Source organism: Micromys minutus (genome assembly GCF_963924665.1).
Source record: "Micromys minutus genome assembly, chromosome: 17".
NCBI classification, from domain to species: Eukaryota; Metazoa; Chordata; class Mammalia; order Rodentia; family Muridae; genus Micromys; species Micromys minutus.
The window spans coordinates 45,216,600-45,233,480 of record NC_137952.1 but is presented as its reverse complement, the minus strand read 5'-3'; the positions used below and the strand labels follow the sequence as shown (position 1 = coordinate 45,233,480).

The 16,881-nt window shown below is 37.5% G+C and overlaps 1 protein-coding gene across 1 annotated transcript in view; it reads right to left on the bottom strand.

Annotated features, from left to right (window-relative positions):
- Window positions 1-10,068, bottom strand: part of SPTLC3 (serine palmitoyltransferase long chain base subunit 3) — a gene marked incomplete at both ends in the record, with an annotated part of 111,235 nt that extends 101,167 nt beyond the window's left edge. Inside the window, one exon of the mRNA XM_080931308.1 lies at window positions 9,952-10,068. Within this exon, the coding sequence (XP_080787434.1) occupies window positions 9,952-10,068 (117 nt within the window). The remainder of the gene's footprint in view (window positions 1-9,951) is intronic.
- Window positions 10,069-16,881: the final 6,813 nt, after the last annotated feature.

Sequence of the window (16,881 nt, the reverse complement as noted above, 5' to 3'; positions counted from 1 at the left end):
GATGTCAAGCTGTATTACAGATCAATTGTGATAAAAAAGCACTTTGTATTGGTACAGAGAAGTCAGGTTGACCAATGGAATAGAATCGAAAACCCAGAAATGAACCCACATACCTATGGTCACTTGATCTTTGATAAAGAATATAAAAACATTCAATGGAAAAAGGACAGTCTCTTCAACAAATGGTGCTGGTTCAACTGGTAGTCAGCATGCAGAAGAATGCAAATCAATCCCTTCTTATTTCCTTGTACAAAGCTCAAGTCCAACTGGATCAAAGATCTCTACATAAAATCAGGTACACTGAAACTAATAGAACAGAAAGTGGGGAAGAGCTTAGAACACATAGGCATAGGAGAATATTTCCTGAAAAGAACACCAGTGGCTTATGCTCTAAGATCAAAGAGATTGCAAAGTTTCTGTAAGGCTAAAGACATCGTCAAGAAAACAAAACGGCAACCAACAGAATGGGAAAAGATCTTTACCAACCCCACATCAGATAGAGGCCTAATATCCAAGGTGTACAAGGAACTCAAAAAGCTAGACACCAGAGAATCCAATAACCCTATTAAAAAATGGGGTACAGAGCTAAACAAAACGTTTTCAGTTGAGGAACACCGAATGGCCGAGAAACACCTGAGGAAGTGCTCGACATCCTTAGCCATCAGGGAAATGCAAATCAAAACAACCCTGAGATTCCACCTCACACCAGTCAGATTGGCCAAGATCCAAAACTCAGATGACAGCAGATGCTGGCGAGGCTGCGGAGAAATAGGAACACTTCTCTACTGTTGGTGGGGTTGCAAGCTAATACAACCACTCTGGAAATCTGTCTGGCGATACCTCAGAAAATTGGATATAGTACTACCTGAAGACCCAGCTATTCCACTTCTGGGCATATACCCCAGAGACACTTTAACACACAACAAAGATATATGCACCACAATGTTCATAGCAGCTCTATTTATAATAGCCAGAAGCTGGAAGGAACCCAGATGTCCTTCAGAAGATGAATGGATACAAAAATTGTGGTACATATACACAATGGAATACTACTCAGCCACCAGAAACAATGACTTAACCAAATTCTTAAGAAAATGGCTGCATCTAGAGAAGATCATCCTGAGTGAGATAACCCAGTCACAAAAGAACAGACATAATATGCAGTCACTGATAGTGGGATGCTAACCCCAGAGGCTTGCACTCCCCCAGAAACAACTCACAGACTGTATGAAGTCCAAGAAATAAAGAAAAAAAAAAAAAAAGAATCGACAAATGGAACCTCAGGAAATTGCAAAGCTTCTGTTAAGCCACGGACACTGTCAAAAGGACAAAAGAACAACCAACAGATTGGGAAAATATCTTACCAACCCTACATCTGAAAGGGGGCTAGTATACAATATATACAAGGAACTAAAGAAGCTATACCATAGAGAATCAAACAATCCTATTAAAATATGGGGTACGGAGCTACACAGAGACTTCTCAATGGAGCAATATCAAATGGCTGAGAAGCACCTAAAGAGATGCTCAACATCCCTAGTCATCAGGGAAATGCAAATCAGAACAACTCTAATCACACCAGTCAGAATGGCTAAGATCAAAAACTCAGGTGACAGAAGATGCTGGCAAGGATGAGGAGAGAGAGGAACACTCTTCCACTGTTGGTGCAATTGTAAATTGGTGCAACCATGCTGGAAATCAGTCTGGCGGTTCCTCAGAAAATTGGACATGGTATTACCCGAGGACCCAGCTATACCATTCCTGGGCATATACCCAAACACAGCTCCAATATCTAACAAGGACACATGCTCAATAATATTCATAGCAGCCTTATTTATAATAGCCAGAAGCTGGAAAGAATCCAGATGTTCCTCAACAGAGGAATCATTTTAGAAATTATGGTACATATACACAATGGAGGAGTACTCAGCTATTAAAAACAACGAGTTCGTGAAATTCCTAGGCAAATGGATGGAACTTGAAGCTACCATCCTGAGTGAGCTAACCCTGTCACAAAAGAAAATTCATGGTATGTACTCACTTAAAAGCGGATAGTACCCCCCTTAAGGAGCTTGGAACACCCACGAAATCATCCATAGAACTTATGACGCTCAGGGGGAAGAAGGACCAGATGTGGGTGCCTTGGTTCTTCTTAGAAGGGAGAACAAATCTGGGTAGCGGGGGCGATGCAAGGCCAAATAGAGGAGCTGGTATTGAAAAGATCTACAGAGACTGCCTTGTCTGGAGAACTACTGCATACGCAGCCACCAAACCCAAGCACGATTGCTGATGCCAGGAGGTGTTTGCTGGCAGGAGCCAGACAAGGATGGCTCCTCAGAGGCTTTCCCAGAGTCATACAGAGACAGATAAGGATGCTTGCTGGTAAATATCAGACTGAACATGGAAGCCCCAATGAAAAGGCTAGAGAAAGAACTGAAATAGCTGAAAGATTTGCATCCTCATGGGAAGAACATCATCATCAGCCAAGGCACTGAGGTGGAGAGGGTGACTGGGAGAGGGAGCACCTTCATAGAAACAAGTTGAGGGGGAGGAGTGAGGGGAGCAGGGGTGGTGGTGGAAGGGTATAACATTTGAAATGTAGATGCAGAGAATATCCAATAAAATTTTATTTCTACAGTTTTCCAGGTATGGGCTATCTAATCTTTACAAACATTGGTTATTTCTAGGTGAAGCTTGAATGCCTATCACAAGGATTAATGATATTTTTAAAGGGGTGAATTACATTAAATGTAATTCTTAAAGTAGAAGTACATTTTAAATTTCCTTTAAAAGTAAATACTTATGCTTATAATAGTCCTTAACTGCAGTTGTAATTAATTTCTCTGATGTGACGTTTTAGGGCAGAAATGGAAGGCTTTATGTGTAGTTTTTATTTTGATAAGGAAAAAGAAATGTATTTACTTCTGATGGATGCAATGGTATGATATTGATTTTATTAAAAATAGTTGTACAATATAATGGGTTTTACTACAGCATTTTCACACACACACACACACACACACACACACACACACACACATATTTGTTCATTCTCCTTTGCACCCCGTCTCTTTTCTTCCTTGCTCCCTTCCTTTGAATTGTCTCCTGTATTTGATAACTTGTTCCCCTATCTTAGGATTTCTTTTCACTCTTTCATGCTGCCCCTTCTAGTTTTATGTTATCAGTTGTGAAACTAAAACTTTGGTATTTTTGTTTGTTCTTAAAAAGAAACTTTCTGGAACTTCTTAGGAAGGACCTTGCATTAAATATCAAGAGACCAGGACTCATATTGATGACAACAGAAGGCTGTGCAGCCTGACTACATGGCTGTTCTTCCATTTTAGAAGATAATGGATGGATGGAATTGTGAGGGTTTCTAACCTCAGTAAAACCTTTCATTAGCTGGTATGTTCTAAGGACAAAAATAAAAGCTGTTGACCCCTCTGGAATTACAGATCTACAAAAATCAACATTTCTCTAGTTGAAAACCAACATGTGAGACCCTCGTTTACCCGACCAGATGATAATCTGTATATTGATTCCCATGTTACAAATGGCTTCCCATGTTAAGCAGTTGAAAGCTTCCAATCAAATGGTCTTAGAAAAATTTATTGAGTCAAATTAGTCAGAAGACAGTCTAGGTCGAAACTCACTGAAAGACATACATTATATATTTGTAAATTTTACCTCAAATAAAAAGAACTGTGGGCTAATATTGAAGTCTAGTTAGTGATATGAATGATGAGTGGTTTAGGGACACACTGTATAATTGCTCTACAACTTCTTTAAAACACATAAAATATGTGGATTGATGGTGAGTAGAAGGAGAGACAATGAGTAGCTATACAACAGAATATAGCAAAATACCAGTTGTAGAATATAAGTGATAGGTAGCTGAGCATTTCCTGTAGAATTTTTTAATTTTGCAAGTTTGCAAATATTTATAATAAAATGCTATAGTAAATGACTTTTTATACAATGAAAAATTAGACAAAAGGACCAGCCTGTATATGTCAATATATATCAATATACATATCAATATAAATCAATATATATGTATATATATATATATATATATATATATATATATGTATATGGCTATAGATATATAGTTAGCCAGGTAACTTTGCTAAGATTTTACTTATTCATCTATAAAATGGGCACAACAAGATTTTAAACTCATGTGGTTATTTGAGGATGGAACAAATTACTATTTGTAAAATTATTAACTGTAGGGCAATGTTAAAGTTTATTAGTTAAATTTTTAAAATATATTTTATGTTTGGAGTCATTGATGGGAAAATAGATTAAACCGATTTTTCATAGATATCAGATTCTGAGGAATGCAGAGTTTATTAACACCTGGTGACAAGCTCTCATATCTGAGGGATTAACCAGCTTAATTTTTTTCTAATCTAGGCATCTTTTTCCTTCTAAGAAGCAGTACGAGTCATATTGACATGATGAATTACATTTCATTTCTATTTCAATTTTCTTGAAAACGTGCTACTTTTTAAAAGCTTGAACGGGGAGCACTGTATAACATTTGAAATATAAATACAGTGAATATCCAATCAAATTGAAAAGAAAGAAAAGAAACCTTGACCCTTTCTCTGGGCTTGGAATAGAACACAAGTAATGTCTATTACTTGTAAAAGACACAAAAAGTAAAAAAACACAAAAGTTTCTGGTCCTGACCATCAAATATGATCTTGTACCTACTGACTATTACAAAGATGGTATATTTCCTCTTTCCCTCCCTCCCTTCCTTCTTCCTTTTCTCTAATATTTTTCTTTCTATGACAGAATCTCAGTCTATAGGCTTGGCTGACCTTTACACTCTGATTCTCAACATCTCTCTCCTCTGTGTTGGGTCACAGGTGTGGGTGACCACACCCAGTTGAAGAAGATAGTTGTTAGTCATCATGTTCATGGACATTTATAAGTACAATGGCATGTGTAACAGCAGGGTATAAAACTTTGATAGTTACAATGAATCCTGCATATCACACAGGAAATATTTTTTTTTTAAATATTTTGTCCTAAAGCAGCCAGAGTGCTTACTGTTTTTGCAAAGCATCAGAATTTGATTCCCAACATACCAGACAGCTCATAGGTTCAAGAGGATCTAATGTCCTCTTTCAAACTCCAAATGTACCCACACATATGACATATGTACACACACACACACACACACACACACACACACACACACACACACCAAAAAACTGAATGTTGAAATGATAGAATGAAATTAGAGAAATCAGTACTAATGCAGAGGTCTGAGCCACAGGAAGGATAGAGTTGTTCACTGAGAAGTGAAGGGGCCATGACCAGAGCAGGTTTAAGCAATGGAAAGAGGAACACATTTAGTTGTTCATAAGTTAAGTTTAAGAACTTTTTGAATATTGAAGGCCAGAGATTAAATATGGAATCATGTGTGTCTGTCTGTGTGTGTGTGTGTGTGTGTGTGTGTGTGTGTGTGTGTGTGTGTATAAGCTGTTTGTCAATATCTACTGCAGGAATAGTGAGGAGACAAGGTCAGAGCATCATGAAAAACAGCCTATGAGACTCAATGCAATTGGAAAAGAGGAAAAATGCAAGGGTTGACCTCTGGGTTTCCATTGTTTTTGGGTCAAAGACCCGAGCAGGAAATAAGAATAGAAACTAGAAAAAAAATAGTTATTGATAAAGAAGGAAACCCAAGAGCAGTACATTCTAAAAACCAAGAGAAAAAATGTTTTAAGGAAAAGTGTATTAGTTTGTTTTCATTGCTTACTGCAAAAATGAAGTTAAGTATTTTACAAAGAGGACAGTCTTGGAGACTGAGTCTTCAAATAATAGTGCTGGCTCTGGTGATTGTTCTCTTGTCTATTACCTCATGGCGAAGAACAAGAGATAACATATAGATATAGGCAGAGAGAATGACTCTGGGATTGTGTTCACTCTTGTAGTTCCCTCTTATGAGAACCAACACAGGGTACCAAAAGATGCCAGACACTGCTATTCTCCACTACATATGCAACTGGAGCCATGGGCCTTTCAATGCAATGGTTGGTGGGAGCTATGGAGGATTTGGTTGGTCAACAATGTCGTTCTTCCCATGATAAAACCCCCTTCAGCTCCTCCATTCTCCATCTCCTACCCCAGAACCTTCTATGTTCTTTCATACAGTTTTTATCCTTTGTTGTCTGTGGATTTAGACTTTTTGGATGTTGGGTTCTAAAATGTTTTTTTCCCCCTGGGAACTGTAAATACTTTTCTGGTTGATAATATGCCTATTTATGATTTTGTGTGTGTGTGTGTGTGTGTGTGTGTGTGTGTGTGTGTTTGTGTGTGTTTTAATTTTGGTTTTGTCATTCAGAAAGAAATGTTTTATTTTTACAAAGGTATATTTTAAACCACTTCTTTTGTGGATCTTGAGTTTTTATGCTATAGTGATGAGGACTTTATATAAATACTATTTTAAAATCTATATCTCCATTATTTTATACAGATTTATAACCACCTCTAATATTTACAGTATATTCACTTGTTATTATAAAAGTCTTTAGTTATTTCTTGTATAACATAGTGCTTATTATCCCTTATTATTACTTTTCAAGCTATTTTCTACTTGTTTTTCTTTTTAATTTTCTACACACTTTTAAAATGTCTTGTCTTATTTGAGAGATATTCTACTTACATAAAATTTATAAACCACCATAGACAGAACTGCAAATCTCTTATCTTGTTGTTTGTATCAATATTATATGGATTTCATTTTATCCCAGCTTTATTTTCTGCTCCCTGTGGTATCTTATCAGTCTCTCTAAATTATTTTTCACTTGAGTTTAAAATCTATTCATGTGCCCTTTTTTATTTTGGTGCTATTGTAAAGGGATTTTTTAAACAATTTTTTTTTTGTTTTGTGTATTTTGCATCTCTGTACGTAGGTGCGTAGCCTTTGAGCCTGGTGCTGGTGGAGCCCAGAAGATGAACCCCGATCTCCTAGAATGGAGTTAAGGGGATTGTGAACCACCATGTGTGCGCTGAGTCTTAATCCCTGTTTCTCTAAAAGAAAAGGAAGTGCTGTTATCTACTGAGCCAACCCAGCAGTCCATCTCTTTGTTTATATTTTACATTTGAAGTTTTCAGCATCTTTTACGATGATGTTGAAAGTTTTAACTACTCTAAACATCACTGTTATTTTCACATTCTTGCCTACTTCTTCTGCTTGAGTACAAAGCTGAAGATCTGTGGATTGATATTGGATCTGATATGTTTATTCTCCTTTGTTAAACTCCAGAGGGTAAAATTTTGTTTTTTAACATTGCTTAATAGCATAATCCTGTGGTGGTGAACTTATGACTACATCGCAAACAGTCTACCTATCTCAGTACTCATTCACCTTTTCCTGAGACAGTGGTAGCCGTCCCTTTGATCCCTGCCTTTTAAACAAAGAATGGACTTAGTGAAAAAAAGCCCTTTCAGTCCATCCCTGGGGCATATGGGGCTTAATGAGGAAGGAAAGGCAATAGGATTAAGGATCAGAAAATCTCCAGAAAGAAACTCTGGATGATTTCCAAAATGCACAGTTCAGGCTTCTGGTCAGTTGTGAGGTTTGGCTACTGAGTGAGTCCACATTCTGAAACCACAGAGTTCACACCAAGCTACCCTGGAAGAAAATGAAGGACATTCCCAAGGAGACTGCCTAACTGTGTTTACCTTTAGTTTACTGTGCTGGGAAATTTTTGCCAATAACATCTTAACCTAGTAGCTGTATGTGAAAGAGGTAACTGTCTTGTGTGAGCACAAAGAAGCAAAAAAGAATAAGTAAAGGGGTTTTTCTGGAAGCTGGTAAGGTTTGGGGCACATCCCATAGGTCCATATGAGGAAAATCCCATAAGTTCCAACAAAGCATTTGGAAGATCACTGATCTCAGGCACCTACGTGTGTTCAGATTGCTTTTGCCAAAAGGCAAGGTTATTGGTCAAGGCTTAGCTTGTTAAGAATCCCATGGGGTATAATTTTTGCCTGAGGATCCTGATAATAAAGGCAACTTTATTCGTACTTTGGAGGAAGAAAATGGGCCCTTGTTTGCTTCCTCCTTTCAGGACCTCAGGAGAGCCTATTATTTCAGGAAAATATTTATTAAGCACAACTGAAGCTCTCATTGGAAGCCAATTTCAACTTAGAAACATCTAAATATATCTTAGCAAACAGGATCTGGATGTCTGGTCAGAAAGAGCTGTCAAGAAAGGCCACAGTAGTGATGCTCAGTAGCTCATAAAGAAGCTTCCATGACTGAGGGTGTGCTGGTCTTGAACAGTTATACTTAGGTACCCCTGGGGTCCTGCCCTTGCATAGGAATTGCTGTCCTGTTTATTTGCACGGTCCTTTTCAAGCCCTAGAATGTAGTTATGAAACCAAGATAAATAAAGAAAAGGAAAACTTGTTTGAAGGCACCTATGCTCAACTAAGGTACCCAAGAATCCGAGTAACCTAGAAGGTAAATAGTGGCAAGCAAAACAGGTACTTCAGGGACAACGGGCATTCTAAGCCATGATCTGAGTGGATGATGTTTAGTGCTGTGTTTTCTCTTCTGCCCTTTCTCTTCACCCTGCTTCAGTCTGAGGTTTCTGGTAGATGCTTCCCAATATCTTTTGGTAAGAGAGGGATGCGTTTGGGGGAACCATATGATTTTACTATACCAGGCAGGCTCTTGAGTGTGTTCTTTCGCACCTCTCAACTACACCTGGAAACTTGATTCCCCAGCCAGCCTCGTCTGTTCTGTGTGCTTGACACAATCTGAACTTTTACCCAGTAGAGGCTGGATCTTTAGGGTGATAAACAAGGGGAGGATTGCATGGGGTTCTGAACACAGCTTTCCCAACTCAGCCCAGTTAGATTGTCTATCTGTCTACTCAAGTTTGTCCTTAAGGCAGATTAGCTCAGCTTGCAACTCAGACGGGAGTCCGGCCTGATATATGACATGGACAACAGCTTTTATTCAAGAACCTCACAGGTTGGGGACACTAGTTTGAGAACTTTTTAAAATTTCTCTTGCTTAGCACCACCTCTCAAATATTCTGCAGCAGTCCTGCCCAGCCTCCTTCCAAACATGAGGGGGAAAAGTGTCAATTAGAAATAACTCCAATGTCTGTTTTGAAGATGCTGCTGCTTTTCTCTCAAAGTGCAGAACACCCTAAAGTCTTGAAATGTTTTTTTTTTTTTTTTAAAACAAAGGCCAAAAAAAAAAAAAAAAAAAAGAAAAATGAAAAACCATTGTGCTTAATCTTTACACACCAAAAAAACTTTGACTATTTTCAGGTTACATCTTGTTTTACATATACTTTATGCTCATTGTAACGAGTAAGATTTTAATGCATACTATCAAACCTTTAAAAAAAAACCAAGTACTGACAAAAAAAATGCCAGGGTTCAAATTTCAAAGATAGGTTTTAGCCTGTAATCAGGGAGTGGGCTGTGACTAAATCAGGTAGTGGGCTCTACTAAACATCCAAAAGATCCTTCCAACAAGAGAAACATTTCTTGTCCACCAGTGAGAAGGGTTATGAACCACACAGTCTCCCTCACTTCCTTTTTACTTCACAAGCATCCTAAGTATAGAAGGTTATTTACTGAGCCAAAGCGTTTAATCTTTCATAATTATGTTCCCCCAAATGCTCAAGGGTAAACAAGAAATTGACAAGGTCTGTACTTTAAAGAAGCCAGGGTCCTGTGACTCTGTGTGCCTTTTCTCTTGTCTAGAGAAGAAATCCCCTTTTCACATCAGAGCTTCATAGCAGCCACACATAAATAATTAGATAAAACACAGAGGCAATAAAACATCTCATGAAAGAAACTTTTTTTTCTTGCTTTGAGTAAAGACTGCCTTAAACAGTGTCGCAAAGAAACACAGAGATATTTTGGCTCCTCACATTCAAGATGTAAGAGATAGCTTCTTACCTGGGCTTCTTTTGAGACTCCATTTTTCACATAATCAGTGCTTTGCCGTTTTCCATGCTGGGTCTTCCGACTGTGTAGAGTCCCATTAGTAACAGCACCATCACTAGGATTGGCCATTAGTGGGAAGTGTTGGAGCCAAGGTAGGTTCTCTTTCTGCAGTCTCCTGGGACTTCAGTTTCCAAGTAGCTGAAGTAATGACATGAAGTACTTTGGGGCTGAGCCTTTAAAGGAATCCTACCAGTCAGGATTTTCCAGAAGAAGAACCACAGCCTATCTACTGACCAGATCTTTAGTCATTGCCTTTTACTAGTCTACTCCAGAGGCTTTGTGGGTTCCATGGCAACAAACCTGTTCCTGAAGCTACAAAGGGGATTTTCCCTGCTAGCTGTTTATTCTGAGGCTGATGAGACTTGGGGACCATAAACAAACAAACAAACAAATAAATCCCGAGACAAAATACTGAGGGGCCGGGCTGAGAGGCGGAGAGACATTCAAAGATATACATGGTACACTCACAGAATTCAAAGTACTGAAGGGCTATTTACAAAGTTTTCTCTTTCTTGTATCCTCTCCACTTTGCATATAGTTAAAATTTTTTTCATTGCAAGCTAAACTTTTAAAGGACAATAAATATTCTTTGTGCCAAAAAATAACATTCACAAGTGACTCCTAGGGGCTACAGGGACAAAGGACTAGTGAATTGTTCAGCGGGCACAGTTTCAGTTGAGGTGGGAGAGAAGCTTGTGATTATAGGTCACTGAAGATGGATGAGTGTATATGTGAGCTGATGAAACTGTGTATGTAACATTATCCAAATGGTCAACACCTACCACTGGCCATGGTAAATATGAAATCGCAACAGCAGTATTTATAACCCACATAGAAACATATGCACCATACAACATACAAAAGGATGAAACGAGGAAGGGTCCCAGGCCATTTAAAATTTAGGACAGACAGAAATCTTTGAAATAGAACATCATATTTCTTATGAGGAATGCATCATGTTTTATGGTACAATCTTAGAGGAGCTGTTACCTCCTCTATCAGAGCACCCTATTACTTACGAGGAATGCATCATTTTTTAATCATATGTTCTTAAAGGAGCCATATATCTTTTTTATATTTAATTTTTTTCTGTATAGAAAACGAGACAATATATCTGTAGTGCAGTAGAAAATGACACTTAAACTTAAATTTGCCACTGACTGTAGTTGTGAGGCGCATGGTGACCACAGAGTCCTACTCCCAAAATACCTCTGGTTTACTCACTTCCCCTGTTATTTCGATACAACAATCATCAGAGGTCTGTTTCTACCAGTTTCCATCAATGGGCATTATGGGTTGTTGTGCAATACCAACCAATTACAGCCTGTTGATGTTTCTGAGCCTACCCTGTGGTTTTCCTCTATTGATGTCAATCAATCATATCTGAAACTGATGGCCTTGGAAGTAATGTTCTTAATATGGTGCCTTGGTACTCTCCTGTAATCCCATTATTGAGGAGCTGGAGGCATGGAAACAGCTAATTCCAGGTCAGTTTGGCAGTTGGAATACACAGTGAGTTCCAGGCTAGACCAAACTACAAATTGAGACCCTCTCTTATCTTTTTTAATATTCTTGTCTCCTCATACCATCCAAAGATGATTCCTCTCCTGAATGTATAAAACCAAACCTGGTTTTGAGATGAGTCTTAGGAACCTGCTTTTGAGATGAGTCTTAGCATTTAATCTTCCTTCCCATGTTTGCTGTTTTGGAGTCCACCGTAAAGTACTCTGGCATCCTCTATCTTGCAGTAGACCACATCTGTTTCGGGTGCCCAGTCTCATTCTTGGGTGGATAGATGTTAAGAGAGACTAAGAAGACTGAATATACAGGCCTTGTGGACTTCCTAACTGAGTGTAAAATGAATATCAAAACCCTGGGTAATCCACCTTGAGTCTTTGAATCATCCACTTGAAGGGCAGTATGTCATATAAATCTATAATTTAATACACTGGCTGTATTTTCATGTTTATTTACTATGTTACTCTCTTTTAGTATAGGGGTGTCAGTCACCAATCTTTATGAAAAAGGGAGGGGATTGCCCATTTTCCTATGTTAGCACAGAGTCAAGAACTTTTAAATACCAGGTACCCAGAAATGAAGTCCACTTATTGGGGCAAGGATACAAATGAATGTACAGAAAGCAAACAAATAAGACAAGGGAAAAAAAGTAGGAAATTACACCTGTTGCCAGAACCTTATATCCTAATCTAAATTGTTTTATTTCTCTCCAGAATAAAAGTGACCACAGAAGAAATGATGGTAATGATAATGCAACCATAATTTTTCATGCAAGTATCTCCGTTTCCCTTAGGCCTGGATGAGTAAGTCCTGAGCACAATAATTTTAAATTAATGCTATGTATATATCCAGCCCAATTTGGTTTGGCCTTAGAGCTTTAACTGCATTTGTCCCAACTCCTGTCATCAGAGCAAAACACACTTTCGACTATTTTCTTTCTTCTCAGGCTGTTATAGTGGGTGGTGGGCATTAAATCTTTGCTGGCTTCTTTCCTACTGAATTTTGCACAACAGAGAGATAAAGAAGTGGGAGAAAGTGCTGATTGTTTTTGGCCTGACTGACAGCCTTATGTTACCCAGAAAGATAATGTGAAGACCTTATGTTATTCTTAACTGAGTTCTATTGTTCTGTACAGAATTGATACTGAGATTTTAATCTTCATGCTGGAGACCTAATCTTGAACTTTGAACTGGCCTGTGTTCATGCTATGAATATCATAAAGCTTTATCAACAACTTTAAAGCTATGTTTGAATGGGCATTTTAAGATCAAACAAACAATTTAGAGAACAGAAGATCTTTCTCTACTCTTTTGCATGTTTCTCATTTTATTTATACTTCTCAACTTCACATTTTTTTTTTATTTTCTTTCTACATGGAGACAAAAGACACATGTAAAGAGAAACATCCCAAAAGCACATTAAATTTACCTCTAGTCCCGTCTATCAATTTTTTTTAATCATCCACATTCCTTTAAGAGAGATCTATTACCAGGTCTCATTCCTTAATGTGCATGTGGAGGCTGTATCTCTCTCTCTCTCTCTCTCTCTCTCTCTCTCTCTCTCTCTCTCTCTCTCTCTCTCTCTTTCTCTTTCTCTCTCTCTCTCTCTCTCTCTCTCTCTCTCTCTCTATATATATATATATATATATGTGTGTGTGTGTGTGTGTGTGTGTGTGTGTGTGTGTGTGTGTGTGTGTGTATGTGTATGAACAGGTGCACATGGAGGAGAGAGTTTAGTATCAGGTGTCTTCAATCTCTTTCCAACTTAGGTTTTTGGTTTCTTTTGAGATTCTAATGATGTCATTTCTCTTTTCTCTTTCTTCTCTACATAAGCTCACATGTCTCTCATATGCTTTCTTTCAAATTTATGTCCTCCTGACTCACTAATTCTTACCATATGCACATATGTAACCTGCTCTGTTCATTGTTGCTCACAGGTGTTTTTAGGGCTGACCATTTTGTATCTGAAAATTCAGTTATTGTGCTCTTTCCTGAAGAAGTTTAATTCTCCTGCTCTCTGCATTCCTGAGTAGCCCATAGTTATTTTTCAGGGTTATGGCCCTGAGAGCTTTCCCCTCTACTTTATTATGCCTGTTGTTGATGCCCTTAGTTCCTTAATACAGAGTCTCTCATTGTACATGATTCCCTGTCTCTACCAATGTTTTTTTATGTAAGTAACCAGCATTTAAATACAGCGATTTTGCTGACTGACCCTTTTCCCATCATCACTCTTGAACCATTTCTGTCACATTGCAATGCATATACATTGCTGAATGCTCAAAAGTTCCATAGTTCACCTATCCTTTGCATTGGGTTACTCCTAGGAGTACAATCAGTGGTGGGTCATTGCTTTGTTTATTCTATGTAAGTTAATGTGAAGTTTTGCTCACATGAATGAATGCTTTAGGATTAACTGTAAAATCAGTAAATATTTAGCAAGATTGTAGTGTTTTAAATTGATTAAGTAAATTTTAGGTTAATCAGTAAACTTGATAATGGTTTGAATAACTACTGCACATTTCATTTTTGCCTTGTTCTCAGATACAGCAATCAATGAAACGCCCTCAGTCTCTTTCTCTCTAAGAACTAAGATTTAGGAGTGCCTGCATTGTTACTATTTAAGATAGCAGTTGTTGTTTAAGATAAAAGTAAGCCAATCCCTGAACGATGAACAGCAAAATTGAATCTAGTCAATGATAGTTTTATGTTTTCTGTTGGCTTTTTGTTTTGCCCCATGTCTGCTTCTAAGAAACTCTGTATTAATGGAGCAGATACCCGGGAAGACAGCAGAATGCAAAAAGACAATAAAGAGTTACTCAGAGGCTTCTCAGTTTATTCTGAAGAAGCTCTAGTTATAAGAAAGTTGTCAGAGAGTGAACAAAATTCATGATTACAATTGTACAGAATTAAGTCGATGAAAATCTATTACTTATCCATCATTTAATTTTTAATCTATTCTACAGAGTAGGGTTGATGTGAAAATTAATATTTCAACAGGTTCGGTGACTTCTCAGTGCCATGGGAATAATGTGCAATGAAAGAAGTTCATGAACTCAAAATATCTGGGTCTAGGGTGAGAGAGATTCCAGTGTGTCTACTATGGATGCCTTTCCTTGTGACATAGACTTGGCTAGCATTAGCCACCAAGGAAAGAAGTAACTGTGACTATTATGACCTAAAAAGTTTCACTTGTGACCAAGCAGTGCGTAAATACTTTATTTATTTTGCTTGTCCAATACAGTAAAATTTTGCAATTCATTAAGTCATTATGAAGAATTAATGACATCTCCATATTGACTAATAAACCTACATAGAACTTAATTTCTCTCTAAGAACTAAGATTTAGGAGTGCCTTTATAGCTACTATTTAAGGTAGCTGTTGTTGTTGAAGATAAAAGTAAGCCTCTTTCTGCACGATGAACAGCAAAATTGAATCTAGTCTGGATTAAGATTAAGTGTGGAGAAACTCTCATTGGTTTAGTCATTTCAAAAAAACTACCTCAATACCAAGATTTAGGCACAGTGGCATAAAAATGCAAACTGTATGTGACCAAATATCACATCTGGATTGAGCCAGAAGTCATTAAAACTGATTGAGCAAACAGAAGGTGGCCACAGCAGCTTGTCGGTTATCTTGTGGAAATTATAGCTTTTAATCAGCTTAGGTTTAGAGCTTTTAATCAAGATCAAGATAGATTTGGTTTTCATATCTCCAAATTTTGTGGGCTGCTGGGATTAGGACGATTATCTTCAATAAATATCCATCTCACAGCTTTGCTCCAAAATATATTCTCACTACAGCTATAGCTACAGGTTCCACCACCATCTCCTTCAGATTGCTATGGTTTAGGTGGTGGTCCTTGAGAGACAGTTTATTTTGTGTCATCTGTCTCCCTCCGTATCTGGATAGGTTATGTGACCATAGATGCCCTCTGTTCTTTAATGTGGGGCACATGCACTAAGGATTTCATATTCATGGCATCAGACTTTTGCCAACAGAGCACAGGAGTCATGATCAAAGAACGACTATCTGTTCTCTTCTTTATTCTGACGTGTGTTCAATGAATGGCCAGTGGTATGGCAGCCAGTTGTCCACAGCAATAACAGCATTTGTGTAACTGTTATCAGCTCACATCTTTTCCTTGTTTTACTTACCCATTTTTCTTGGACACCTCCCAAGTAAGTTCTTGAGTCCAAATCGTTGTCCCAGAAATTATGTGCATGAATCTAAATTAGAAAAAATGTGTTCCACATAGTCCATCAGATGTGTTGACCCAAAGTTCAATTGTATTGTTGAGTGATTAACATTAACTTGATTATCCTGAAGATTAAGAAAGATTCATGAGTAGAAAATGCTACACATTCTTTGAACAAACTCTCAGGAAATTTGGAAACAGAAAGTTTTATTATATTTCTGATAAGAAAGAACTCTGAATGAGACATATAGGAAATGTCTACAATCTGAATTGAAGAGGAACATTATTGACTTTGAATAATCATATAAAAACCTGCAATTGGAATGAGGCATAGGTCCTGAAACCTAGAGCAAATTTTGTGTGTAGAAAGGAAATACAACAAATTAATTGTTTTTTCCTAGAAAAAATTTCATTTTTCTTCCTCTATAGCAAGGCATGATAAATAGAAGTGAAATTTTCATCACTTTAATCAGGAATCTGTGTGTTTGATCTGAATGGAGATGGAGTTCACTAGCCTAAGAACAAGAGGCCAACCCAATTTCACTCTCTTCTGTAGACACCAGAGAGAACCTGGTTTTCTCAGTTTTCTATTATTAATGGGCTGTTCAAATCACTCGGCCACTGTGCCTTCCTTTCATCTTCAAACAAGAAGAGTCACATTTAAAAAAATTTCTTCTATGACGAACCTCTGATTGATATTACCAGAAAATGCTGAGTGTTTTGAAAAAGCCTGAAGTGTATAATTATATGGATAATCTATTATGATCAACCAAATTCCCCTTTTAAAATAAAATACAATAAAATATAAATTTACTATTTATATTGCGTATCATGATGGGTCTTGTAGCATACTCATACACTGTAGAATAGCTTAGACAATTGATATTGTGGTGAGATATTGATGCATACTATCTCACCACACTTATCTTTATTGTGTGTGGGACAATACTTAACAGCTAATCTTTTAATAGTTGGCAAGTATGTTGTACATTGCTTCTAAATATAGCATTGTATTGTATTAGATCTATCAAACATTCAATTTAATTAAATTTTTTGTGTCTTTTGACATTTAAAATCTATTTTATCACCTAAGGTAATATACTCACAAGATCCAGTTATTGGGGTATAGAGAATTGAGGGAAGAGTTACTCTGTTGACCACATTATTAT